This window comes from Sinocyclocheilus rhinocerous, unplaced genomic scaffold (assembly GCF_001515625.1).
Source record: "Sinocyclocheilus rhinocerous isolate Xijiao unplaced genomic scaffold, SAMN03320098_v1.1 scaffold1233, whole genome shotgun sequence".
Lineage (NCBI taxonomy): Eukaryota > Metazoa > Chordata > Actinopteri > Cypriniformes > Cyprinidae > Sinocyclocheilus > Sinocyclocheilus rhinocerous.
The window spans coordinates 564098-590485 of record NW_015639524.1 but is presented as its reverse complement, the minus strand read 5'-3'; the positions used below and the strand labels follow the sequence as shown (position 1 = coordinate 590485).

The 26388-nt window shown below is 36.9% G+C and overlaps 2 protein-coding genes across 4 annotated transcripts in view; one reads left to right on the top strand and one right to left on the bottom strand.

Moving 5' to 3' along the window:
* LOC107751345 (protein NipSnap homolog 3A-like) overlaps positions 1-950 on the top strand; it is an 8261-nt gene extending 7311 nt beyond the window's left edge. The window contains exons 6-7 of the mRNA XM_016567040.1: positions 102-188; positions 683-950. Coding sequence (XP_016422526.1) covers positions 102-188; positions 683-759 — 164 coding nt within the window. The 3' untranslated portion in view covers positions 760-950. The remainder of the gene's footprint in view (positions 1-101; positions 189-682) is intronic.
* An 862-nt stretch (positions 951-1812) lies between these two features.
* Positions 1813-26388, bottom strand: part of LOC107751334 (ATP-binding cassette sub-family A member 1-like) — a 37183-nt gene continuing 12607 nt past the window's right edge. For all 3 annotated transcript variants that reach the window (XM_016567023.1, XM_016567020.1, XM_016567022.1), the window contains 43 exons: positions 25979-26068; positions 22962-23202; positions 22207-22346; positions 22007-22123; positions 21684-21878; positions 20898-21103; positions 20627-20803; positions 20221-20443; positions 18990-19211; positions 17684-18045; positions 17276-17498; positions 16049-16270; positions 14847-15162; positions 14479-14653; positions 14165-14296; positions 13896-14035; positions 13678-13815; positions 13370-13590; positions 13200-13275; positions 12837-13075; positions 12673-12724; positions 12455-12574; positions 12195-12343; positions 11467-11591; positions 11278-11376; positions 10900-11184; positions 10679-10817; positions 10515-10595; positions 10258-10427; positions 9985-10162; positions 9766-9881; positions 8658-8802; positions 8422-8545; positions 8121-8250; positions 7886-8006; positions 7718-7780; positions 7508-7614; positions 7168-7309; positions 5868-6002; positions 5359-5462; positions 4992-5084; positions 3158-3401; positions 1813-2630 (listed from right to left, as the gene is read on the bottom strand). In XM_016567023.1, coding sequence (XP_016422509.1) covers positions 2487-2630; positions 3158-3401; positions 4992-5084; positions 5359-5462; positions 5868-6002; positions 7168-7309; positions 7508-7614; positions 7718-7780; positions 7886-8006; positions 8121-8250; positions 8422-8545; positions 8658-8802; positions 9766-9881; positions 9985-10162; positions 10258-10427; positions 10515-10595; positions 10679-10817; positions 10900-11184; positions 11278-11376; positions 11467-11591; positions 12195-12343; positions 12455-12574; positions 12673-12724; positions 12837-13075; positions 13200-13275; positions 13370-13590; positions 13678-13815; positions 13896-14035; positions 14165-14296; positions 14479-14653; positions 14847-15162; positions 16049-16270; positions 17276-17498; positions 17684-18045; positions 18990-19211; positions 20221-20443; positions 20627-20803; positions 20898-21103; positions 21684-21878; positions 22007-22123; positions 22207-22346; positions 22962-23202; positions 25979-26068 — 6921 coding nt within the window. In that variant the 3' untranslated portion in view covers positions 1813-2486. The remainder of the gene's footprint in view (positions 2631-3157; positions 3402-4991; positions 5085-5358; positions 5463-5867; positions 6003-7167; positions 7310-7507; positions 7615-7717; positions 7781-7885; positions 8007-8120; positions 8251-8421; positions 8546-8657; positions 8803-9765; positions 9882-9984; positions 10163-10257; positions 10428-10514; positions 10596-10678; positions 10818-10899; positions 11185-11277; positions 11377-11466; positions 11592-12194; positions 12344-12454; positions 12575-12672; positions 12725-12836; positions 13076-13199; positions 13276-13369; positions 13591-13677; positions 13816-13895; positions 14036-14164; positions 14297-14478; positions 14654-14846; positions 15163-16048; positions 16271-17275; positions 17499-17683; positions 18046-18989; positions 19212-20220; positions 20444-20626; positions 20804-20897; positions 21104-21683; positions 21879-22006; positions 22124-22206; positions 22347-22961; positions 23203-25978; positions 26069-26388) is intronic.

The window sequence follows — 26388 nt, the reverse complement described above, 5'->3', positions numbered from 1 at the left end:
TTTTTTTTTTTAACTCACCAAGGCTGTATTTATTTGTATTTGTATACAGTATATATATACATAAAGTATATATATATTCTGATACTTCTTTCCATGCACAGTGCATGTTTTATGGTGGTATGAGAGCGCAGACCAGCGGGCAGCAATACGACATAAATCGCATAATAATGCCAGAGTGGTGGCGGTAGGTAAATCTTAAATATAGCTCATTACACCAGACATTATCATACCATTATAATCATTTTTGTCTCAGAAAAATAATTTTTAAAATATTTTACAGTTTGCTTTTTTTTTTTTTTTTTTTTTTTTTTTTACTTTTTTTTTTTTCTCCTCAACACCCCACCAGCAGTTCCTCTCTTTGTTTGTCTACTGCTAAAAATGCCATATTTCACCTTGAAATCCACTGAATTTTGCAAATAAACACAATCTGTAATGTCAGTAAAATAATAAAGTGTTCTCAGTGATAGCCAGATAGGGGGGTGGGGGGTGGGGTTAAAAGAGACTCTTTGTATTCATATTCGTTTTATAGGTTTTGGAAATTTTCTATTTTCACAGAACCATCACGTAAACAATAAAAACATTGGCCCTACACCTATATTATAAAATTATTTTTAAAATATTTTTTTTTTTTTTTTTTTTTTTTTTTTTTTTTTTACTGTTACTGTTTGTGTTTTTTCTCCAGTAAAGAAGAGTGCAGTGTACCTGGTGTCACAGAAGAACAAACGCATGTTCCCCTGTGCTTTCTCACCAATCAAATAACATGGCTTCATGGTTTGACTCCAAACTCAGGAAAATGTGAAGTGAAATTTGATTGATGCAGTGCGTGAGATAAGTGAACTGATAAACAAATTTAATTCTTGCAAGTTCCTTGAGAAGTTTTTGCTGATGGTCAAATAATGATTGTGAATCAAAATAATGCTTTACATCACATTAAGACTTCCATCCTCAAACTACTGCAAACTACGTCAGTGTTTCACAACATGTTATTATGTTTCTACAATAAATGCTTACATAATAAAATCAATTATAAATTCAGCAGTGTTATATTTGCATCGATTAGATGTAGTGATGTAATCTAGCTTCTTTTGGTTAAATTTTAAGCAGATTGACACTGAAAATAATTCATTTGTTGAATTTCCCAATGTGATGTCACAGATCAAACAGTATTAGGGTTGTAGAATTGTCATGATTTATTGTGTAAATAGACTAAGTGTACAAAGCAAGTAACAGACAATCCACAGCCATACATTTGAAATGTAAACAGGTATTAAATGAGGAACATCACTCTGGTACTAAAACCTTTTGTCATTTTAGGTTTTTTTTTTTTTGGTTCTTTCGTTTTGGTTGAACCCGAACCAAAACTAAACAATAAATGAAAAACAGCAAAACCATTGCCTGTGGAGAATCCAGTGCAAAGAGATTAACACATTTTGACATTAAATTAAATTTCAATTAACACAGCGAGTAAAGTGCTTGGATGAAAGGCGGACAACGGTGTTGCCAATCCCAATGAGATCCAAAATACTGATTTAACAATCCAAACTCAATGTATGGACAGATCACACTTACTGTAATGAACGGCTATGTAATACAGCTGGAATCAGTGTTGTGTTTGTGAATTTCTGTATTTAATGGTCCAGAGATCCAATGAAGGGCACACCAGATGCCCTTTTACTAAAGAAGGCACATAATCGGTATGTTTGAATTGATTTCTTGAATTGAAGTTGTTAATGCGAATCCAGGAGCATCCCCTAGGATTACTGTGTCAGTCGAGGTATTTGTTACATATTGTAACTATAAAGCTTACTTGTATAAACTTTATTTTATTATTTTATAAAAAAAAAAAACCCTACAAAATCAATCACTTTTTTGTTTTGCCCATGCACAAAGGCATGTATAAAGATAACATAAGTCACTCTTGGATAGAACAGCCTATAAAATAATGCCCCTTCTGACTTTTTAAAACATCTAAAACAATTGCTTGTTTATAAATAATGACATATTAAAAACAAAATCATTTTAACATAGTACAATTTTCAGTTTTGCAGTTCAGCCCTTAGCCACGCAAACAATTATGATTCTTCAGCATGTGATTCCCAGTCTTCTAGTCTTAAGAAAATAAAATACAAAGACACTGACCCTGAATTATTGATCATTGGCATTTCTCCATCGGCCCGATTATCTTGCACGATGAAAATCGATCTCTATTGACGACTGCGCAAAATACAGTCTGTGCAGTCAGTATACACCAGAAATTATGGCTTCAAGTTTTTAACACTGTGACTAACATGGTTCAGATTCAGCCATGCTAGAAACACGAAAGAAGTCTTTTCAATTTCTTTTGCATTGACTTGCATTGAGTATCTCGGCTGCAGTATCAGCCTCTCAGCTGACCGGTGAAGACATTTATCTTCAGACAGAAACATTGTGAAATAAGTGGAATCCACTGGCTCCTGTTAGCATGTAGTGTAAAGAGAGACTCCGGCTCACACAAAGCTTTCTATTGGCTTCTCCGTGTTCTCTTTAATAGACAGAGGGCTCAGGAGGGCCATGTTGATCGCTGTCTCTTTACGACGAATGGAGCTCTCTGAATGGTCGTCACTTTGGTCCTTGGCAAAGTTAACAAATACCTGTTGATTGGGAAGATGAGTATTCAGTAATCACAGCAAGACACACACACACACAAAAATACAAATTAACTATAACAACCTTGTTGTGATACCATTTTTTGTTGTCTTTAATGAATATTAACAGGCCGTGACCCAAAAGGATAGTTCACCCAGAAATAAAAATTCTGTCATCATTTACTCCCTCTAAACCTGCATGACATTCTTTCTTCTGTGAAACACAAAATGAGATATTTTGAAGAATGTTGGTAACCAAACAGTATGGACAAAAGTACTATGGAAGACAATGGGACCCAAAACTGTTTGGTTACTAACATTCTTCAAAATGTATTATTTTGTGTTCAACAGAAGAAATAAAGTCCTACAGGTCTGGAATGACATGAGAGAGAGTAAATGATGACTGCCCCTTTTAACAGTTGACTGCTTTTTAACTTCCTCTTGTCCCCAGTAGGGGTCACTGTGCAACACACACGAGAAACCCTACTCGGAAATGTGCCTGAGATATTTTAGGGTTGGAAATGCCCCCTCACCTGGTCCAAAGTGGTCTGGGACACGGTGTAGTCCTCTATCCGGAGAAACTCTTTGTTCTTAGCGAGGATGCTGAAGATGTGAGCGAGGGAGGTGAGGGAGGAGGGGAGCTGGTATTGCAGCATGTTTCTGTGTTTTTCTTTCAGGGTGCTTCCCGGCAGCTCGCTCTCAATGAACTTCATCACCGGCTGCAGGTCAGGATCTGGCCCTGCAACCCTCAGAATGATGGTGTACCCATCTCCAAATCTGCAAGAGGAGCAAGTGATGTCATATATATATGCATCAAAACTCTCCTAGACATGTCTAAAAAGTAATGTATGCTTTATGCTTCATGTTCTTGATTTGAGTCATTGTTTTTGAAATTCGATTCAAAACACATTGTACTTTTAAATAGCTTAAATAAGCCATGAACCAGACCAACTAGCTATGAGGTGAATCACAACATCACAAACTTTGATTTGGAGCCAAAAAAATATATGAAAATTGGACAAAAAGACAAAAGGGCTGTGTACTTAATGAGGGAAAGAACTACAATCCCATGAAGCATTGGGAATGACAAAATTGATTATTATGACAGAAAAATAACTTAATTTGTTGCCGGTGTTGCTAGTGTATATAGGAATAACATTTTATGTTTATTGCAAAATATGCACATATATACAAATATACACATATATATATATTTGTATATATGTGTATATTTGCATATATGCACATATATACAAATATTTAACTATGATTATTATTGTAAATATTTAAGTAGTTTTTCTTTTGGGGCAGTTTGCTTGTTTCGGTTCTCTGATTGGAAGAGATTTCTCTGCAGAATCATGATGTGACGAGTGGGGTGGGGCCGAGAGCCGTGGGAACGGAGCGAGGCCGGTGACGTGAGTGATAATGAGCATCACCTGTGCGCCCATTGTACTTTTAAATAGCTTAAATAAGCCATGAACCAGACCAACTAGCTATGAGGTGAATCACAACATCACAAACTTTGATTTGGAGCCAAAAAAATATATGAAAATTGGACAAAAAGACAAAAGGGCTGTGTACTTAATGAGGGAAAGAACTACAATCCCATGAAGCATTGGGAATGACAAAATTGATTATTATGACAGAAAAATAACTTAATTTGTTGCCGGTGTTGCTAGTGTATATAGGAATAACATTTTATGTTTATTGCAAAATATGCACATATATACAAATATACACATATATATATATTTGTATATATGTGTATATTTGCATATATGCACATATATACAAATATTTAACTATGATTATTATTGTAAATATTTAAGTAGTTTTTCTTTTGGGGCAGTTTGCTTGTTTCGGTTCTCTGATTGGAAGAGATTTCTCTGCAGAATCATGATGTGACGAGTGGGGTGGGGCCGAGAGCCGTGGGAACGAAGCGAGGCCGGTGACTTGAGTGATAATGAGCATCACCTGTGCGCCACACATGAGTAATGTAGTTTTTCACTAAGAATTTCACTAACACATGATTATTTAAAAATAAGTCAGTAGCCCCTCACTGCAGAACACAAGATCCAGGGGGCATGGTTGGATCCACATCTAGGGGGTGGAGATTGGTAGGTTTAGGTATATGTAAGGTGGGAGGAGTTGGATCTGGATCCAACCACGCCCCCTGGATCTTGTGTTCTGCAGTGAGGACAAATAAGTTGGAATAATGGGAACTGACAGCTTCAACAAAGCAGAGATGATCAATTAACAACCTCATATCTCACGGTAGGTCTGTCTATCCAATTCCCGAATGGAGAAAATGAAAGGGATTCTTACTTCCGAAACTCGGCTGCTACACTCTATCATTCATGATCGTACCTGTTCTTCAGGTGTTGGACGCTACCCAGACAGCGGAACCTGCCGTTCACCATGATGGCCATCCTGGTGCACAGCGCTTCACATTCTTCCATGCTAAGAGTGAACAGAATGCAGGTTAGTATGGAAGAAAACAGATGAAATACTGCCCCCTAGTGATAGATGGTAGAAGTCTAAACTCTGCAAAAATATAAGATAAAAAACTAAGACATGAACATTTTAGAGGAAAACAATACTATCATCAATGCTGTCAGCGCTGCTGTTTAGCAATAGCTCACTTAATGTGCTTATCTATAACATTAGCTGACTGTTAGTGTTTAGTTTAAGTGCATAAACTGTAATTGTATTAGGAAACGTCTGGTCAATGTACCTGTGTGAGGTAAGTAGGACAGAGCGTCCCTCTTTGATGACACTGTGGATGCAGTTCCACAGTGCTCGTCGTGCTTTGGGGTCCATTCCAGTGGTGGGCTCGTCCTGTAACCAAAAGCACAGCAAAACTCAGTTTCGGCCATAGGAAACACACATTGAACAGCAACATCGGCGGGAAGAACACCATCTCTTCCTCACACGTGTATTGCACACTCAAGTGAACCGAAACAGGCTTGCTGACTCTTGAGCGTTCTTATGTGATCTTTGTGTGATCAACCCACTATGAGGCCTCTCTGAAGGCGAAGGCTAAAGAGTTCAGGGTAATTTAGCTCTAGGGGTTTATACAACGAGAGCGGGAAACCCAGCTGAGAGAATAATCAAACAGTGGTCATATGATCCAGACTTATGTTGTTTTTGTTGATTAGTTTGCAGACATTCACCCTAGGAAGCATAAGACTTTGAGCCAGTTGTGAAAGTGTCTTTGTGTGTACATGTGTGTGTTGCACATACCAGGAAGACCACTGGTGGGGCTCCAATGAGTGAAATGGCGGTGGAGAGTTTGCGCATGTTGCCACCGCTGTAGCTTCCTGCTTTCTTGTCCACGTACTTTACGAGGCCCAGTTTACGGATTCCCCACTCTGCCACCTGCCCAAGGTACAACACATCAGTAAAACTAACAACACTTCCTATTACGGTTAATCTCACAAAACATTTCCAGGTCACATTTACCTCAAAATCAAAAGAAAAATTATATTCTATACTATTCTATTATAAAAAACAAAAATGTCTGTTTTACATTATCCCTCAAATTGTCATTACCATTATTTTTTAAATTTCATTGTTTTCTTAAAGGGGTGGTTGATTGCGATTTCACTTTTTTAATCGTTAGTTAGTGTGTAATGTTGCTGTTTGAGCATAAACAATATCTGCAAAGTTACGGCGCTGCAAATGGATATCGTCTTTTAAAATTCTGGTAGTTTAATGCCTACAAAAACGGCTCGTAGGGACTACAACGAGCTACTTGCCGGGTTTGTTGCATCACAAACCCAGAAATGTACATAAACCCCGCCCCCGGGAACATGCAACGAAGGGGGCGGGGCCATGTTCCGGACAAAGTGCAGTACGCGGTTAACGAATCACAACACACTGGGCCAACAAACCAATCTGAGCCCATTGCGTATTTCTGAGGGAGTGATATCAGAAACAGGAAGTCAACCGGCCGTTCAAATGACAATGGAGACAGCGGCTTACAATAAAGGTAAAATATATGAAAAATAAGGCGTTTTAAAAAAAAATTAAGCATGAAAACATGTTACACTGCACCCCATAAACACAATCAAACAAAGAAAAAAAGCAGTCAACCACCCCTTTAATGATGATTTGTCATTACTATAGTACATTACCTTTTTCCCTTTTTCATATTTTTTTGTGTATTTTTTAAGTTTAAATCAATCAATGGGAAAATGTGCTTAATGGTCAAAATACAAAAATATTTTTGTACAATGATCAGCATACACTAAAGCCTGTATAAATACTTGTATTTTTTTTTTTTTTTGCATTTTGGTAATGAGCATTATGGCAGCCCAAGCACTTATTTGGGATGTCAAATGTGAAAAATAAGTCTCATTTCATTTTTTAAACATGTATAATTTCATTGTGGGTTTTTTTTTTTGGGGGGGGGTAAATATGTAAAATATGACCTGGGAGTGTGATTCACCCTAAAGGTCACATAACATGAAATTATATATATATAAAAAAAAAGAGTAAATCATTATTTAAGTACTGGTGTTAGTTTATATGCTCTGCTCACCTCACAAACTTCCTTTTCAGGTACACCACGCAGGATGGCGTAGAATTCCAGGTGTTCCCGTCCTGTCAGCAGATCGTTGATAGCATCAAACTGAGGGCAGTAGCCCATGTTCTGATGTACTTCATCTATTTCTCTGAGTATACTGGAAATAAGAAGGAGCAGCGTCATCAAAAAATGCATCCACATAATTTTAAGATGAACCTATGACTTAAAATAACACACACACACACACACACACACACATACATACCAACATATATATAGACTAAGCTGTAGTAAGGAAGTAGCATCATATATGCTACTTATACAGTAATAACTAATTGTATTTTACTGTCTGTACCTTTTCCCAGCCAAGAATGCTTCTCCTTTGGTGACCACACAGTCTCCGGTCAGCATTTTAAAAGTACTGGTCTTTCCGGCTCCGTTGACACCAAGCAGACCGAAGCACTGAAAGAAGAAGGAAACACATCAGTTTGTGGTCTTACAGTAGACGAGAAGAAGAGTGATTCATTCAAATGAGGCTGATCATGAGGCAGCTGTCATGAATTACCTCTCCTGGAGGAATGCCAACACATAGACGATCAACAGCGGGCTTCTGTTTCCGCTTGTACACCTGTAATAGAAAAGGATGACAGATTGATGAGGGCAACATTTATTTGACTAAATTTGAAATACTAATGTTGATGTCTGTGTTCATCAGCCGAGGATTTCTGCTGACCTTAGTGAGTTGTCGGAGTTCAAGAATGTCTCCCTGTCCAGCTCCACTCATGATTCTCTGCCTCTCTCTGGCCACATCCTCATCCTCCTCTCCAATCGGACTCAACTTGGCACTTAAAGACCTGCAGGAAATGATCAAACCATATTAGATCTTCTAAATCTTCTAATCCATAATTTCATTAGCAATTCATATAAATGTAATTTGTTTTAGAATATCATCTTGTGATGTTGCTTACTTGGGTTCAAAGAAGAAACGGTACTGGATAAGGACTGTGATGATGAAGAAAACCACTCCTTCCACAGCCATAGCAAAAAGATTCTTGCCCACCATGTCCCACTCCAATGGAGAACGGAAACGGTTCTCACCTAATGCAAGGTAAGAGAGCATTCAGCAAGGTAATATTTACCCTTGCAGTAGTTACAGTTAATACAGTAGACACAGATCAAGCCTATGAGGTCAAACTCTGGAATTCATTGCTCTTATATTGGTAATCTGTCAAAAAAATGAAAATTTAAAGTGGAGCTAGCTAATCTTACCAAATCTCTCCAGAGCGTCAGCCATGGCCTGATTCTTCACCATGTCGATGAGACCTCGACCCAGGCAAAAATGTGGAAAGATGAGCAAAACGTTCTTCAGGATGTCATTAATGCCACCAATCTCCTGCAGAAGGGATTGAAGACATTAGAAATCATTATATGTGCTTGTAAATTACTGCTAAGAATAGCAAATAGCAAGATGGCATTAGGATGAAACCAAAAAAGTAATTTCTTACATTATTTCCAAATAACTCCATGACAAAAGTGGACACGCTGCCATTGATCCCAATGAGGATGTTGACGCTAGTGAGAACCACGTAAGCGGTGCTTGGGATTTTGAAGAGGAATGAAGCCGGGTACATAAGAGGAGTGATGGACCATCTGAAGAGAGACAAGAATAAGTATTTATTACCAGGGAAAAGGTTATGTGCAAATTGGCAGTGTATTGAGGCCCCATGTCAGGCCCCAAGCATATCTAGGTATCACAATATCATAGAGACATGAGGGAGGGCTCTTTTCGCTAGGGAAGATTCCCAGATTGTGTGCTTTGTAAAGTATAATGTATAATCCCATACAGGGCCCCAAAGGGGTCTTTCCATATCTGCAGAATTTATACATACAGTAGAAGTGGGTGTGCTCTTTCACTAAAGGAAATATAAAGAGGCCCCATGTGGGACCCCCAGCCATGTCTAGGGATCAGACTATCTAAGAGACATATTTTGCAAAGACGAGCACCACTCACATAATTTTTAGAAAATATTTCTAAACATACTATATATGTATATGTTCTACATTTATTTGATATGTGGTTTATAACAAGTTTTTTTTTCTGAATTATCTTCAGAAAATGTACCTGTATGTACTTTATAATTCATTTTTTCTTATGTTTATTCTATTTCACATCTTCATCAGAAAATGTACTTAAAAGTACTTTTGTATTTTGTATCTGTTATATATTTATATGTTATATATCTGTTATGATGTTTCTATTTTTATTCTATTTAAAATTTAGTTTGTAATCAATTTTTTTCTATTTTTATTCTTTCACATTGTCTTCAATCTATTTCTATTTCACATTCTCTTCAGAATATGTCCCCAAATATGCTGTATAATCTGTTTTTCTCCTATATTATATTTCTATTTGAAATTTTCTTTAAAAAATGTCCCCAAACATACTTTATAATATGTGTTTTCCCCCGTTTTATTATTTCTTTTATAAATATAGTTCATAAGCTGTGTTTTCTGTTTCTATTTATGGAGTATATTGTCAGTACCTACATAAATTATCACCATATTGAGCTGGTATTTTTTATATAAGTGAATGTCTTGATCTGTCTTTTTTACCCATAAAGAAGCAGTAGAAGGGCAAGAACAGGCAGGTTGGTGGCGGAGACGTAGGCTTTTTGTTGAAAGCACACAAAGATCACGATCACCAGAGTAGCAGGGACGACATAATTGCACTGTACCAGAAAATAGACAGAAATGTGCATTAGAAATTTTGGGTCAGCAGCCAAGTAGGTGAGTGGTGCATTATGAGATTTGAAAGCAAAACCAGACACTCACCATATCCCAGAGAAAGTTGGCCAGCCAGTAGAGGAATGGCTGAACTCCACTGATAAACTGCATGTGCTTGGCCTTATTCACTCGCTCCTGAATGAGGAAGACAACGAAGCTGGCGGGGACAAAGGACATGGCGAAGATCACACAGATGGAAACCAGCACATCCACTGAGGTAGTCATTCTGAAATGCCAAAATCAGGGTTCAGAGATTAGAAAAACATGACCAATGCACTTAACGTTATTTAAATTTCATTTAATCAATGTTTCAATGCTTACAGGGCCACTTGAGAAAGCTGTTCCTTGGTCAGATTGAGCGGATGGTTGAACGTAGTGATGCCAAACTGACGGGCGTCTTTGCCAGGCGGCAAGCTGGCACGCAAGATACCATTGTTCATTACATTGAGGAAAGCTCCAATACCGTGCCAGCCCTTGTTATTGAACCATATCTGAAAACAAATTGCCAATAAAGATAATTCCAAGTAGACTTATTTAAAATATAAAATAGAAATGGCAGTCATCCAATTGTCACTCACCTTGACATTATTCTTAGTGTCCAGCCCATTGATGAAGGCAGACAGGCTTTTCAAGAAACGGTCGGCCGCTGATCCTGAGTCCTAAAAGAGTAGGATAAGAAACACTTCATGCACTATTCCTGAGCTATTTGATTCATTTGCTAAGACTCAATGTTTTGGCTTACCTTCCCCAGTTGGAAGATTTCCCTGACTCTAGAGATGGCATCATCAATCTCCTCAGCAGGAGGAAGTACCTGAGTGCTTCTAGCACCCAATGAAAATCCTCCATATCTGAATTCGTTCACCCATATCTTGTTCTTTAAGCTATGAAAGAAACAATCCGTTAATGTGTTGAATGATGCTGCTGAACTATTTCAGTTCATTTGGATAGACAATCAGGCCAAACCTTTTCCCAATGATCTGTGCGTAGGTCTTCACTAGATAGTCTGAGATGTTTCGTCCCGTCAGGTTCTGGAGGGTCTCAGTCTCACTGATCTTAATCTGAGGAGGTGGCAGTCCACCTGCACCAGCAGGGCATTCTGGGAGCATCTTCTTTTTACCATTACAGCTGCACTCGCAAGCAGGCGATGGGTTGTCCATGGTCCAGTTTGTTGATGTGAAAATGTCCATCACACTTTCTGCCACTTCTGGAGTAGACCATTCCTCATCGCCCATTGTACAGGGAGCATCACTGAAACCATGGGAGAAGACAAGCTTAGTTTTTTCCTGAATAAAAAATAATAGCAGTTACAAAAAAATGTGTCATATACTGTAAGTTACTTACGGAATTGGTTCTCCTTCCATGCATCGCGTTCCAAAGCTAGGATCATCTAACAAAGCGTTGAGTAATTTTTGTGTGCTTATATCATGTGGAGCATCATCACTGTGACAAAGAAAGACCCTATTTAATCTAAATGGTTCCATGCAAACTTTTTAAATTTATGTTGAGTAGGGCATGTTGTCCTTATCATACCTGATGAAAGTAAACTGTTCTTCATACATCCAGGGATTAAGAGCCAGGCTGGGATATTTTCCGAATGGTGGCACAATAAGACTGAACACCAGAGCGATGCATACAAACACAGCGGGAAGAACAATCTGCAAAGAGAATCAAAGTGAGTTGATCAAAACTGAACTGTACTGACATGGGCTGCGTTTCCCAAAAGTAGCATGAGCCTAACTAGATTTTAGAAACCACTGGCATCAGTAGTCTTTACAATCTACTTAGGTTTACAATGTTTTGGGGAATCATAGAAATCATTGGCACCAATAGTGCATCCAATCTACTTAGGCTTACGTTGTTTTTGGGAATCGTAGAAACAATTGGCACTAACAGTTTCTATTATCTACAGGTGCATCTCAATAAATTAGAATGTCGTGGAAAGTTCATTTATTTCAGTAATTCAACTCAAATTGTGAAACTCGTCTATTAAATAAATTCAATGCACACAGACTGAGGTGGGTTTTTGTTAAATGTGAGCCAAAATCATCACAATTAAAATAACAAAAGACTTAAACTACTTCAGTCTGTGTGCATTGAATTTATTTAATACACGAGTTTCACAATTTGAGTTGAATTACTGAAATAAATGAACTTTTCCACGACATTCTAATTTATTGAGATGCACCTGTACTTACGATGATTTTGGTAAACCCAGCCTAGGTTTAGTTTTTGTTATTGACTATATTTCTCATTCCTACCTGTGCGAAGAAGCCTTTCCTTGAGCGGCGAGCATAAAGCAATCTCTTCCACAACAAAGCCACAAACTGTTGCCTCTTCAAACTCCAGCCTTTCACCTGAAATGATCCTTTCCCATTGGAAACGCTCAAATAGTCTGTCTCTTTCGATTCTGGCGATCAAATATATCAACGACACATTTAAACCCAAACAAATGAAGAAGATATTTGGCTGACTCTACTGTAATGATACAGTATAGATGTTTTAGGGCTTTAAGGTCTACCTGGATCACCATCAGAGTCGTTGCAGTCAAAGTTTTCATCTTCAGTCAGGGGTTTGAGGCAGCTCTGGTGGTCAGCACCAAATGAGTGTTGTCTATGTCTGCGCACTGGCAGAGTTCCATCTAACAAAATTAATAATACAAGAGATCTTTACGGGATTTTTTGTCTTTTAACTGCTTATTCCATTTACTAGACAGCTAATAGTGAGGTACAAATTTACCTGAGATGATTTCTGTGTCAACTCCACTGTCCTCTGCCACTTTAAGGAAAATCTATAAAGACAAACAAGAAATATCATTAGTAACTTGCACATGTTGTCAAAAATCCCAGCTAGCATCCTAAAGCTTTTCTTGACAGATAAAAACCAAGACAAGCTACACGTACCTCTTCAAGTGTAGTATCTGAGACACCATAGCTTGAAATGCAAAGGTCAGCGAGGCGATCATCCATGTCATGGAAGAGCTCAACGAATGCACCATCTTTGGCAGACTCGTATGGCAACACATATGTGATCTCATGACCAAGGTCTTCCACCATGCGGGCCGCGGGAACGTGCTTCAGGATTAGACTGGAGATGAGGGCCACATCAACAGGAACAACAGGAGATTCGGGCCATGTAGTTCCTACAGAACATATTGAACAAAGTGAAAACTTTAGTAATTCAGACACATTATAAGATTCAGTTATAATGTGATGAACTGAAAAGTTATCCATCATTTTAAAGTTTGAGGTCTTGTGGTGTTTTACCAATCGCTGTGGCGGCTTCGCTCTCTTGGTCACTACCTAGACCAGCATCCGAACTGCTCTCAGATGCATTGTCATCCTAGAAAACCAATGAAACAACAGTGTTTAGCATGTTAGCTTAACAACTAATCAATGTTTTCGTTGGGTGTTTTTGCAAACTGAAGTGTGCTTACTTTCTTAACAAAGGACACAGTGCTGCTCGAGTTCCTGCAAGAACTGAGAGAAGGCTCCGTGTTTTTCTTCACCAAGGTAAGATAGTATCCAGTTCCCAGTTGAGTCTTAAGAAAGAGCGAAGAGCCCACACAACAAAGCTTTCCATGGGAGATGATAGCAATACGATCGCCCAGAATATCCGCTTCATCCATATGATGGGTGGAAAGAATGATAGTCCGACCTAAAAAATACCAAAAGTCCTCAATGATTCAATAAGATCTGATGGCATTTTCTTTGTTTTTAAATACAAAACGAATGGGGTAGTTACCTGCACGATACTTCAGAAGAAGGTCCCAGATGCCTCTTCGAGCGTATGGGTCCACACCAGCAGTGGGCTCGTCCAGAATAACAACCTTTGACCCTCCAACAAAAGCAAGGGCTACCGAGAGTTTCCTCTGCATACCACCTAAGGAGCACAAAAGTGTAAGTTTGCAACAAATCAAACAACTAACAAATCAAAATTTCAGAGGTCATAATGCTACACACCGGACAGTTGGCTGGTCCTGGATTTGCGTTTCTGTGGAAGGCCGGTATCAGTCAGAATCTGCTCCGTCTCAGCCTTCACTTCCTCCTCAGACAGACCCTTCAGACGGGCGTAGAACCAGATGTGCTCTTCTACTGTCAGCCTGAAATACACCAGGCCAAGCAAAAGGTGGATTAGCATCAACAGAACTGATTTATACAACCTTAACATCAACTAATATGTGACTTGTTTTCACATCATTTTTCTTGCAGGGTCTGATTAAAGCACTTACATGCTAAAGAGGACGTTGTGTTGTGGACACACTCCGAGGCTCTGTCTGATCGAACTGAGCTCTGAGCGAATATCTTTGCCCATTATATATGCAGTGCCAGAGGTGGGAGGGAAAAGGCCAGTTAGGATAGACCTAAAACATTGAAGGCAAATTGGAGGGTTAGATATTGTAACCAAAAAGAAAGCAGCCATTACTCCAATCCATATGATCCTTCAGAAATCATTCTAATATGCTGATTTGAAACAGTTGTACATTTTATTCATTTTTATTACATTTTATTTATTTTATGAATAAAAAGTGAAATGTGAACTTACATGGTGGTGGTTTTTCCAGCTCCATTGTGACCTAGGAAAGAAGTTATTTGCCCCTCATAGAAGCCAAGTGTCAACCCATCGACTGCTAGCTTTTTGCCATGACGGTAGACCTTCACAAGATTCTTAATGTAAACTCCCAATTCAAGGTGAGTGGGTTCCTCTTCAATGCAGACAGCTTTAAAAAAACAACACAAACACAATTAATCAATTGTTTTTTAAGATTATATCTAATGATCAAATTCAAAACTCAAAACAGTCCACTGGCACATGCCACTGAAAACCAGATATGTCACTAAACATAGCTGCATGTGCCAGTGGCTTCTTAACATGAAAATAATCATCAGGTGTATCCCTTATAAAAAACGTACCCCCAGCATTTCCCTTCTTTCCATGAACTGCAGTATTGTTTGTGTTGCGCTCTCCAAACCAGTAGGATTTCGTGAAAGGGAAGTACCATGGCCTGGGAATGCCATACTGCCCTGGGAACACGGCCTCAATGTACCAGGTCATGACCCCATACAGGAAGGCATCAAAGTACATGAGGATGAGGCAGGTGGTGAGGTTGTAGTTGTCTTCTTCCATGGGGCTAGAGAAGAGGTTATTCCATTGGATGCCCACACCTTGCTCCTCAAACAGGGCAAAATACTCACAGCCAAATCCAAATGCCACTGGAGACAGTAAGCTCTGTGGACACAACCAAATTAGATGTAAATTGTGTTGTTTTGTCCACCCTGTAGTACACGTATAATGTTAGTCAAGGTTTCTTGATCCAAAATAAGTAATTTGAGGGGGACTTAATTCAAAAGGCAAAATTATTTTTTTTTACTCAGTTGAAGCATCAACTCACTTAATTTTGATAATTTTGATTAATATCTTACATGATTTTGGTTCTAAAGTAAATTGTCAATAAAGAATGTTTAGATATTTTTACTGGAAAACAAGATAAAAAACATTGAGTTAAAAAAAAAAAAGAGTAAAAAATGAGTCATATTAAATCATTTATATGACCTTAAAATATATATATATATTGTTTTAGTGTACCTCAAATAGTTCAAATTGCTTTCAAAGTGAATATAAATGTACTGACAGAGATTCCCTATTACCTTTGTGACCTTGAGTTGGACATTTAATCTCAGGTTGTTCCAGCAGGACCTGAAGTTCATGCGATAATTCTACTTTAAGTCACTTTAATGACGTGTAACCAGGTAACTGCGCAGGATCAATCCACCTTGGAAGACCCTAGGGTTAAGTGCCTTGGTCAAAGTAATCTCACCAGCATTTAACTAGTTTAAACAGGAACACCCCAGTGAAGATTCCTTGTAATCTAGTGTCAGGAACCAAACCCTACAATGGGTTTAAAGTGCGATTTTACAGTTAAGATATTCTCATCGCACCCGTAGGTCATTTTAGATAAGGAGAGCAGTATAAATTAGTTTCCTTATGCAATATACTGTACGACAACCTAATGCATTTGGCCAACAACCGATGACGCTACACACAAACACAAACACATTTGCACTTTGTAACTGATATTTTTTAACACATTTTTTGCAGATGGTCATAAACTTACAGCGATGACTTTGGCAGTGAAGCCCACGTAGTCTTGCCAAGCCACACAGAGCACATAAGGCAGGTAGAGGGTGAAGTAGATAATGCCCCCGCAAGCCGCTGCCAGGTTGGCACGTGCGAACGCCGTACTGATCAGAAAACACTGCATGATGGTTACCACAGCGAATGACCCGAGGAAGAGGAAGACTACGCCAGGGTCACTATAGGGCAGGAGATTACCCATCTGGAAAGGTAAAAGAAATCAGGGTCATTATCTCTGTTTTGCTTCTATTAATGACGATTTCTTAAAGAATACCACATAATGAATAATATTCATTATTACAATTAATAATAATAATCAGGGTTACTACAGGGTATATTTTATATATACAACTAAAACTAACAGAAATAAAAATTTATTTTTTAAATTAAGTTTTAGTAGTTTTTGTTACACACACACACACACACACACACACACATATATATATATATATATATGTAAAACAAAAACTGCAAAAACACAACAAAATTACTGAAACTTAAAAATGAAAATGTAAATATTAATAAAATATTCAAAATGTTATTAAAAACTATAATAGTATCTTAAATATACTAAAATAACATTGATAATAAAAATAATTAGTGTTACTGTACATTAGTATTATTAATTAATTAATTAATTAAATATTATAGTATTTATTGATATTTTGAATTAATGCTTTAACTTTTATATTTTCAATTTTTTATTTTTATTTTAGTTTGTAATCATTTTATGTGCTTTTGTCATTATTTGTCATATATGTTATTTTCATATTTCATATTTTATTTATTTTCATATTTCAATTTAGCTTTAATGTATTTTTTATTTCAGTTTTAGTAATTTTGGTACATCAACTTATATCAGTTAGTTGCCAAGGCAAAAGTAAAAAAAAATCTTTTTTTTTTTTTTTGTAATAGTTTTACTACTACTACTTATCATAACAACAACAACAATAATAATAATAAGTGGTACAATAAAAAAAATATATTCAGATCAAATAACACTAAGGGATGATGGAAGAATAATGGCCATAAAGTCACTTAGCACTCCTAACATAAAAAATCCTAAAACAGGAAAAAAGTCAAAATTGCAATACAGTATAAATAATTTGTAATAATTGTAATTGATTACTGAATGTTTTTTGTAATGGAAAAAGTGTGCTCCCTAGAAAACAACCTGTCTTAAGATCTGCTGATGTCTTTTTAGTACCTTGAGTAAAAGAACCAGCAGGCCTGCGCTGATGAGAAGAGGGATGAGGCTGCTAATGAACCAGCTGAACCACAGGATTCCATTGTCCAATCCCATAATCCTCATGGTCTCCTTGAGCCGGGCCTCCTTCTCATAGACGACACCTTTGATGATGATGGCCACTGAGTACATCCAGGCCAGAGTCATGAAAAGTGGCATGGAACGGCTCATAATGCGAAGGAAACTACAGGAAAAAAGTGTATTTTTTATTTTTTATAATTGTTCAACTTCCAACTGTTACAGAACATACTGAAAGATTAGCACGAAGCAGTCTTTTTACTGCAGGGGAAATAGTTTAAAGACAATCCTTCATAATTTGCAGTCTCTTTTATTCGATTAGGTTTATTTGCAGTGCAGTGGAATACTTACATATCATCTACATAACATGGATAAGGCATCTGTTGGATGTAAACACCAGTCTTCTCTTTGGTCCCAGTAACTGCTCTAGTATTGTTTGTGTTGCGCTCTCCAAACCAGTAGGATTTCGTGAAAGGGAAGTACCATGGCCTGGGAATGCCATACTGCCCTGGGAACACTGCCTCAATGTACCAGGTCATGACCCCATACAGGAAGGCATCAAAGTACATGAGGATGAGGCAGGTGGTGAGGTTGTAGTTGTCTTCTTCCATGGGGCTAGAGAAGAGGTTATTCCATTGGATGCCCACACCTTGCTCCTCAAACAGGGCAAAATACTCACAGCCAAATCCAAATGCCACTGGAGACAGTAAGCTCTGTGGACACAACCAAATTAGATGTAAATTGTGTTGTTTTGTCCACCCTGTAGTACACGTATAATGTTAGTCAAGGTTTCTTGATCCAAAATAAGTAATTTGAGGGGGACTTAATTCAAAAGGCAAAATTATTTTTTTTTACTCAGTTGAAGCATCAACTCACTTAATTTTGATAATTTTGATTAATATCTTACATGATTTTGGTTCTAAAGTAAATTGTCAATAAAGAATGTTTAGATATTTTTACTGGAAAACAAGATAAAAAACATTGAGTTAAAAAAAAAAAAGAGTAAAAAATGAGTCATATTAAATCATTTATATGACCTTAAAATATATATATATATTGTTTTAGTGTACCTCAAATAGTTCAAATTGCTTTCAAAGTGAATATAAATGTACTGACAGAGATTCCCTATTACCTTTGTGACCTTGAGTTGGACATTTAATCTCAGGTTGTTCCAGCAGGACCTGGAGTTCATGCAGTAAGTCTACTGTAAGTCAGTTTAATGACAAGTAACCAGGTAACTGCGCAGGATCAATCCGCCTAGGGTTAAGTGCTTTGGTCAAAGTAATCTCAGTAACGCTGGCTCACCTCTAACTGAACTCTTGTATTAGTGGCCCAGATATTTAATCTATCTTTAATCTATCAAGCATTTAACTAGTTTCAACAGGAACACAGAGCGTAGATTCCTTGTAATCTAGAGTCAGGAACCAAAGCCTACAATGGGTTTAAAGTGCGATTTTACAGTTAAGATATTCTCATCGCACCCGTAGGTCATTTTAGATAAGGAGAGCAGTATAAATTAGTTTCCTTATGCAATATACTGTACGACAACCTAATGCATTTGGCCAACAACCGATGACGCTACACACAAACACAAACACATTTGCACTTTGTAACTGATATTTTTTAACACATTTTTTGCAGATGGTCATAAACTTACAGCGATGACTTTGGCAGTGAAGCCCACGTAGTCTTGCCAAGCCACACAGAGCACATAAGGCAGGTAGAGGGTGAAGTAGATAATGCCCCCGCAAGCCGCTGCCAGGTTGGCACGTGCGAACGCCGTACTGATCAGAAAACACTGCATGATGGTTACCACGGCGAATGACCCGAGGAAGAGGAAGACTACGCCAGGGTCACTATAGGGCAGGAGATTACCCATCTGGAAAGGTAAAAGAAATCAGGGTCATTATCTCTGTTTTGCTTCTATTAATGACGATTTCTTAAAGAATACCACATAATGAATAATATTCATTATTACAATTAATAATAATAATCAGGGTTACTACAGGGTATATTTTATATATACAACTAAAACTAACAGAAATAAAAATTTATTTTTTAAATTAAGTTTTAGTAGTTTTTGTTACACACACACACACACACACACACACACATATATATATATATATATATGTAAAACAAAAACTGCAAAAACACAACAAAATTACTGAAACTTAAAAATGAAAATGTAAATATTAATAAAATATTCAAAATGTTATTAAAAACTATAATAGTATCTTAAATATACTAAAATAACATTGATAATAAAAATAATTAGTGTTACTGTACATTAGTATTATTAATTAATTAATTAATTAAATATTATAGTATTTATTGATATTTTGAATTAATGCTTTAACTTTTATATTTTCAATTTTTTATTTTTATTTTAGTTTGTAATCATTTTATGTGCTTTTGTCATTATTTGTCATATATGTTATTTTCATATTTCATATTTTATTTATTTTCATATTTCAATTTAGCTTTAATGTATTTTTTATTTCAGTTTTAGTAATTTTGGTACATCAACTTGTTTTATATCAGTTAGTTGCCAAGGCAAAAGTAAAAAAAAATCTTTTTTTTTTTTTTGTAATAGTTTTACTACTACTACTAATCATAACAACAACAACAATAATAATAATAAGTGGTACAATAAAAAAAATATATTCAGATCAAATAACACTAAGGGATGATGGAAGAATAATGGCCATAAAGTCACTTAGCACTCCTAACATAAAAAATCCTAAAACAGGAAAAAAGTCAAAATTGCAATACAGTATAAATAATTTGTAATAATTGTAATTGATTACTGAATGTTTTTTGTAATGGAAAAAGTGTGCTCCCTAGAAAACAACCTGTCTTAAGATCTGCTGATGTCTTTTTAGTACCTTGAGTAAAAGAACCAGCAGGCCTGCGCTGATGAGAAGAGGGATGAGGCTGCTAATGAACCAGCTGAACCACAGGATTCCATTGTCCAATCCCATAATCCTCATGGTCTCCTTGAGCCGGGCCTCCTTCTCATAGACGACACCTTTGATGATGATGGCCACTGAGTACATCCAGGCCAGAGTCATGAAAAGTGGCATGGAACGGCTCATAATGCGAAGGAAACTACAAGAAAAGAGGGGAATTTTTAATAACTGTTCCTACTGTTATAGAACATACTGAAAGGCTAGCATAAAGCAATCTGGACAAGCATGCAGTGTATTTTTTTTCTGTTTAAAAACATTCCCTTCATAATTTGTCATCTCTGTTATTCGATTAGGTTTATTTGCAGTGCTGTGGAATGCTTACATATCATCTACGTAACATGGATAAGGCATCTGTTGGATGTAAACACCAGTCTTCTCTTTGGTCCCAGTAACTGCTCTGATGATGCTGTGTTCAACTACATCCTGAAGGTAAGTAAATCCTCCCCAAATATACCGCAAATCCTCAAACGGATCAGCCCTGGGACCAGGATCCCAATACCTGCCAACAAAAAAACACAATAAGCATGTGATTTCACAGCATACTATCTAGTCTCCATCATTGGGCAGTTAAGAAAAGAAAACACTTGACTTACCCATCTTTAATCTTGTTTGTGCGCTCCACATTGTCAATGTCCATGCGGATCTTGTAATTGACGTGTGGGGGAAGTTCAGAGCTGTTGGACTGCATGTCCAGAAACACAATTCCTGCCCAAAACTTTCTGTTATCCAGGAGACTTATGGACTCGTTCACCAGTTTCTCCTCTGTGCTCACAGGTTCAAGTTTATCCAGGTTTACACACTGTAAAAAACAACACCATTAAGTCACAATGTGTCTTTATTAGATAGTGAATTGATTTTATTTGACTGTATTAGACTATAAACATGCTACGGTGTGTGATTTAATGAATAACTTTTATAACTGAACTAAAATAATCTATTTGACCTGTAATAGTCTTTAGCTTGGTCTTGTATTACTGTAAAAGGGAACTTTTGACCCATTCAAAATGACTGCATGTTGTTTGTCTTCTCCAGTCATGTTATACATCTCTTTAATCTACATTCAAGTTGATTTTCACTTCCTTTTTATCTTTCACATCTCATTTTGGATTACTAACATACGTCATATTGCTGAATTAGACATATTCAAAACTCAAAATCCCACACAATTCATGGAACAGGACATCCAAACACGTTTTGCATGTGCCTTTCTCCCGGCAAACGTGAAATCCAGCTGGTTGTGACATGCATGTGCTATGGGAATCATGATGTGTTTTATGTGAAAGTATGTATGTGGGAGACAGATGGATTATGAGATGGAAAGGAAACGTGTGGGAGGAGAAAAGAAAGGAAAAGGTAGCATGAAAGAGAGGTGTTCTGACCTCCATGAAACGGGATATGCTCATAATGGCCTGGTCCATCTCATTGAAGACGTCCCGCCACGTAAATGCCGTTCCATGGGGACACGTGTCCTCGGAGTGCTTAGACAAGAATCTTGTAACATCCTCCACGCTCCACTGAGTCCCAGCCAACTGGGCACTGAAAAAACTAGCAGTGGCATTGTTTCGAAGAAGCGTCTGAGTTTGGAAGAACAAAGAAATGGAAATTAAAATTAGCTTCAACATTGGTAATGTTGACTAGTTCCAGTTTTGCACTGCAACTTTCAGCCACATGGGAGCAGTAATGAGAGTAAGGCATATCATACCCGCATCAGATCCATTTCTTCACTGTTCTCCATGAAATTCCAAACCTTCGGTCTGGCTTCTTCCCACATTCCTCCTAAATCTCGTAGAATTCCGAGCTCCTGAAATGTCTTGTTGACCTGGGAAAGAACAAGGGTGTTAATCAACAAATCATTGAAAGTACCATGCACAAAAGGGGTTTTTTTTTTTTTTGGAAGGTTACCTCATGAATGATCTTCTGTGTTGCAGGGCTGTGTGGCGTGTAGAGGATCTTCCCCATCAGGAGAGGTTTCAATGCTCTCCAGATCATTCGAGAGATGGGACTGGCTTCCATGTTCTTCATCAAGTTGTTACAGTACGGAGCTAGAAGCACAATACATGAGAATATGCATTAAAGAAGCATTCATTTAATGTCCCATACTCTGCATCATACTGCATATCTATTATGCAGTATGCTAGAATCTTCTTTCAAGCGCAATGCATTTTGTTGAAAAAGCATGTTCATTTCTGTTGTAGATCAGGGCTGTTTTTGTTAACTAAAACTAAAACTATAAAAAAGTGTTTTAGTTAACTGAAATAAAGCCGCAATAAAATAACATACATTTTTTGTATTTTGTATTGATTATTTTTTTAAACATCAACCTGCCCTGGGACATAGAAAAGTATTTTATGATATATCAAGATTTATCAGAATTAAATATAGTATAAAAATTTTAACTTAAAAAAAATTATAAATGTTGCCTTGAAAATTAACTGAAACTGAAGTATTACAATTACTAAAATTAAAAATGAAATCTAAAATAAATTAAAGCTAAATAGAAATATTAATAAAATAAAAATATTAAAAAACTAATAAAAATGACAAAAGGACAAAACATGACTAAAAAAATTTAAATAAAAGCTAATTCTAAATATTAATAAAAACTATAATATTATATAATAAAAAAACGAAATAACACTGTTGTAGCTTTGACGTACTGGTGGTGTTGTCATAGACTGAAACCGGTTCGTCATCACTGTCGTTGTGGCTGCCGAACAGTGCCTGGAAGTTGCTGTCCTCGTACCAGTTGAGGGATTTGATCTTGAGGCCACCGCCTTCTGGATGTCCACACACGATTCGGGACACAGCCTGGTACATCAGACTCGGTGAGTCGGTGGCGTTTTCTGTCAGAAACAAGATTTCGTTTCGCAGGTCACTCCAGCTCCTCATACTGGCCAGCTGAAAGAATGACAGACAATTATAATTGGAGTCAAGAAGGCTGATTGATATGTAATCACATAACAAATTTACTTAAGAGGTTTCCATTAGTTTGTTAAACAGGCATGTCGGTTTTTAATACTAAATTGGTGTGCATCTTAAAACAATTAGTTGACCCAAAAAAGGTACATTCTCTCATCATTTCTCACCCTCATGTAGATCCAAACTCATATGGTATTTTTTTTTCATTATTCATCATTCAGACTGTTTTTGTGAACTGAATCGAATGATTCACAAATCCGTGGGATCTTTGGAATATAGTGCACACGTTTGGACTACTATCATGATACTTTTATGGTGCTTTTGTGTCCTTTCTGAAACATGAAAGCTCCAGTTTCTATTCATTCTAATTGAAAAGAAGCGAAACAAGCATCTCCTTTTGTGTTTCACTGAAGAAAGAAAGAAAGTCATATGGGTTTGGAACAACATAAGGGTGCATAAATAACAAGAATTGTAATTTTGGGAGAACTATCCCTTTATTGACAGCTACTGTCATTGTCTAACTTATGATTAGAAGTTTTACCCAACAATCCTGAATCCAGAGAGCCAATGCCCCAAGGGCCTGTCAAACCTAACACAACTCGCTTTAGACAAACAAACCCTCCCATGAAAAGCTGGTTCTGCTTTTTCAGCGCACAAAGGGTTTTGTAAAAAATAAAATAAAAGTCTATCATAAATGCATTTCTAAGCTGGGAGGTTTGCTTTTCGAGGTTGGCTGACAGGAAAAGAAATGTTATTCTATGCTGGTCACGACATTTCACATTTAAACAAACCCAACTGCCCCGAGAAAACTTAAATTTTTATTATAAATCTTAAGAAAAAGTCTCAAGTGTGTCTCCATTTAATCTGACTGCTGTCTAAGAGAAACAACTGAAACATCTTATTAGTGATTTTTCTTTCCTACAGGTGCATTTTCAATCTCGAGTCAACTTGAATCTTTGGAGGTAAGAGAAATACAAACATGTTTTGCTAAGCACACTACTCTTGCTTTTACTGTAGAATACAGTATGTATACAGACAGAGTACATGGTGCGTACAGTTAAACAAAAAATAGTAGGCAGTATCCAGTAAGCAGTAGGTTAGTATTTCGAAGATATCGACTGAGTAGAGAATTGCTTCTCCAGGTCATTAATTTTAATGCAGGTGTGGATAAAACTAACTGTGCAGGATAAAACCATGAGAGCCTTACGGATCTGACTCAGCAAGCAAACAAGTCGCGTGCTGCTAATTTTGTGTAAAAGTGCACAGAGAATGGAGGGCGGAGGGTGCAACAGATGTCCTACTGCAAAAACAAAACACTCTCACAGAGGGGGAGAGAGCAAGAAATCAAGAAGGAATAAAGTGCCATATAAACATCACAAAGGGGAGGGGAATAGGCGAACTTCATAGGCAAACTGCTTTTTTTTTCTTATTTCCAGAATAAATAGAACAAACTCATTCATTTCTAATATGCTGCTTTGGTGCACAAGAAATAAGAAAAGTTTTTGCTGCTTAATGTTTTTGTGGAAATCATGATGCACAACCATTCTAAATGCTGTTGCAAGTAAGCTTATTCAGCAATAACACATTAAATTGATCAAAAGTGACATTAAAGACATTTCTAATGGTACAAAAGATTTCTATTTAAAAAAAAATAAAAAAAATAAAAATCTTTTTATCAAAGATTCTTGAAAAAAAAAGTAGTAAGCAGCATCAGCACTGATAATAATGGGAAATGTTTCCTGAGCAGCAAATTAGATATATAGCATATTAGATTGATTTCTGAAGGATCATGTGACACTGATGACTGAAGTAATGATGCTGAAAATTCAGCTTTGCATCACAGGAATACATTAAATTTTACAGGATATTAAAATAGAAAACATTTTTTTATATAATTGAACACCCTTAATTATTCCAAACTTTTGAACATTATTTTATATATAAATTATAATATATATATAGAGAGAGAGAGAGAGAGAGAGAAATATATACAAGCCTTAATAGTTCCATATCTCTTCTGTAATTTTGCTTTTCAAGTATTTATCTTGTTTTAAGGTTGCCTAGATATTTTTTACCGGAAAACAAGACACAAATACTGATCAAGAAAATGTTTTTGCACTTCATCCAGTCTCATACCAACACATTGAAAGGTTACTGGAATTCACTATCCGTCTCAAACGTGAAAGTGAGCCAGCAAACTAGAGCAGTGGGTTGCTCCATTCACTTAGACTCGTAGCCAAAGATTTCCCTCTCAGTTGAGAAGAAAACAGAGGGGCTTTTGTATGGACAAACAGGTCATGAACGCCCATCTCACTGCGTTAAGCAAACATCTTTATTGCGGTTTTTGGAAACTGACTGCCGAGTAGATTGTGTTACTCTCTCTCTCTGGATGCTTGTTCAGCTGTGCTTGGTTGTATATCTGTTCAGCTGGGAGCTGAAAAAACTTTCTCTTCCTCCCACTGTGCACTGCTACAGCTGGCAAATGAGACACTACCGAACCCATCGCCACATACAGGCCCAGTGCGACACATTTACTGCTGCGTCACAGGCCCAGCAGTTGTCCTCGCCATTAAATGTCACTTTCACTCTTATGGGATGATTTTAGAGCCTTACTGTGTGCAGTTTGTTTGAATTATGATAGACAACTCTCACATGCAGTTCTTTGACAGTTCACAGGACTGCTCAGGATTGTTCTACCTTATCTGTAGTGATAAACTCATAGACTTCAATGGTAAGTGAATAATATGAGGTCTACCTCCACAGCCAGTGATCCCAGGCTCTCCAGAAGGTTGTCTGTGGCTTTGGCAACTAGACCGACATCAGTGGCATTAGTCCTTATGTCTGACTGTAAAAAGCAGAGAAAAGATTTCATTAAATGCACTTATTGAAAAAAAAAAGTAAGTAACTTAAAACTAAGAGAGAGAGAGAGAGAGAGTTTAAATTATTATTATTACTATTATTATTATTATCATTTTTATTACATCATATAAATGTAGATTATGTATAATGTATATAATATATAACAAATATAAATAAAATAGTAGTGCATATGTTTTTTCAAATTTATATAATTTAATTTATATTTTGTTTTACATTGCATTAGAAAAAATACACGCATATATATGCTGTAAAAATTTTTTTGTGTATATAGGGTTGTGTGTGTTT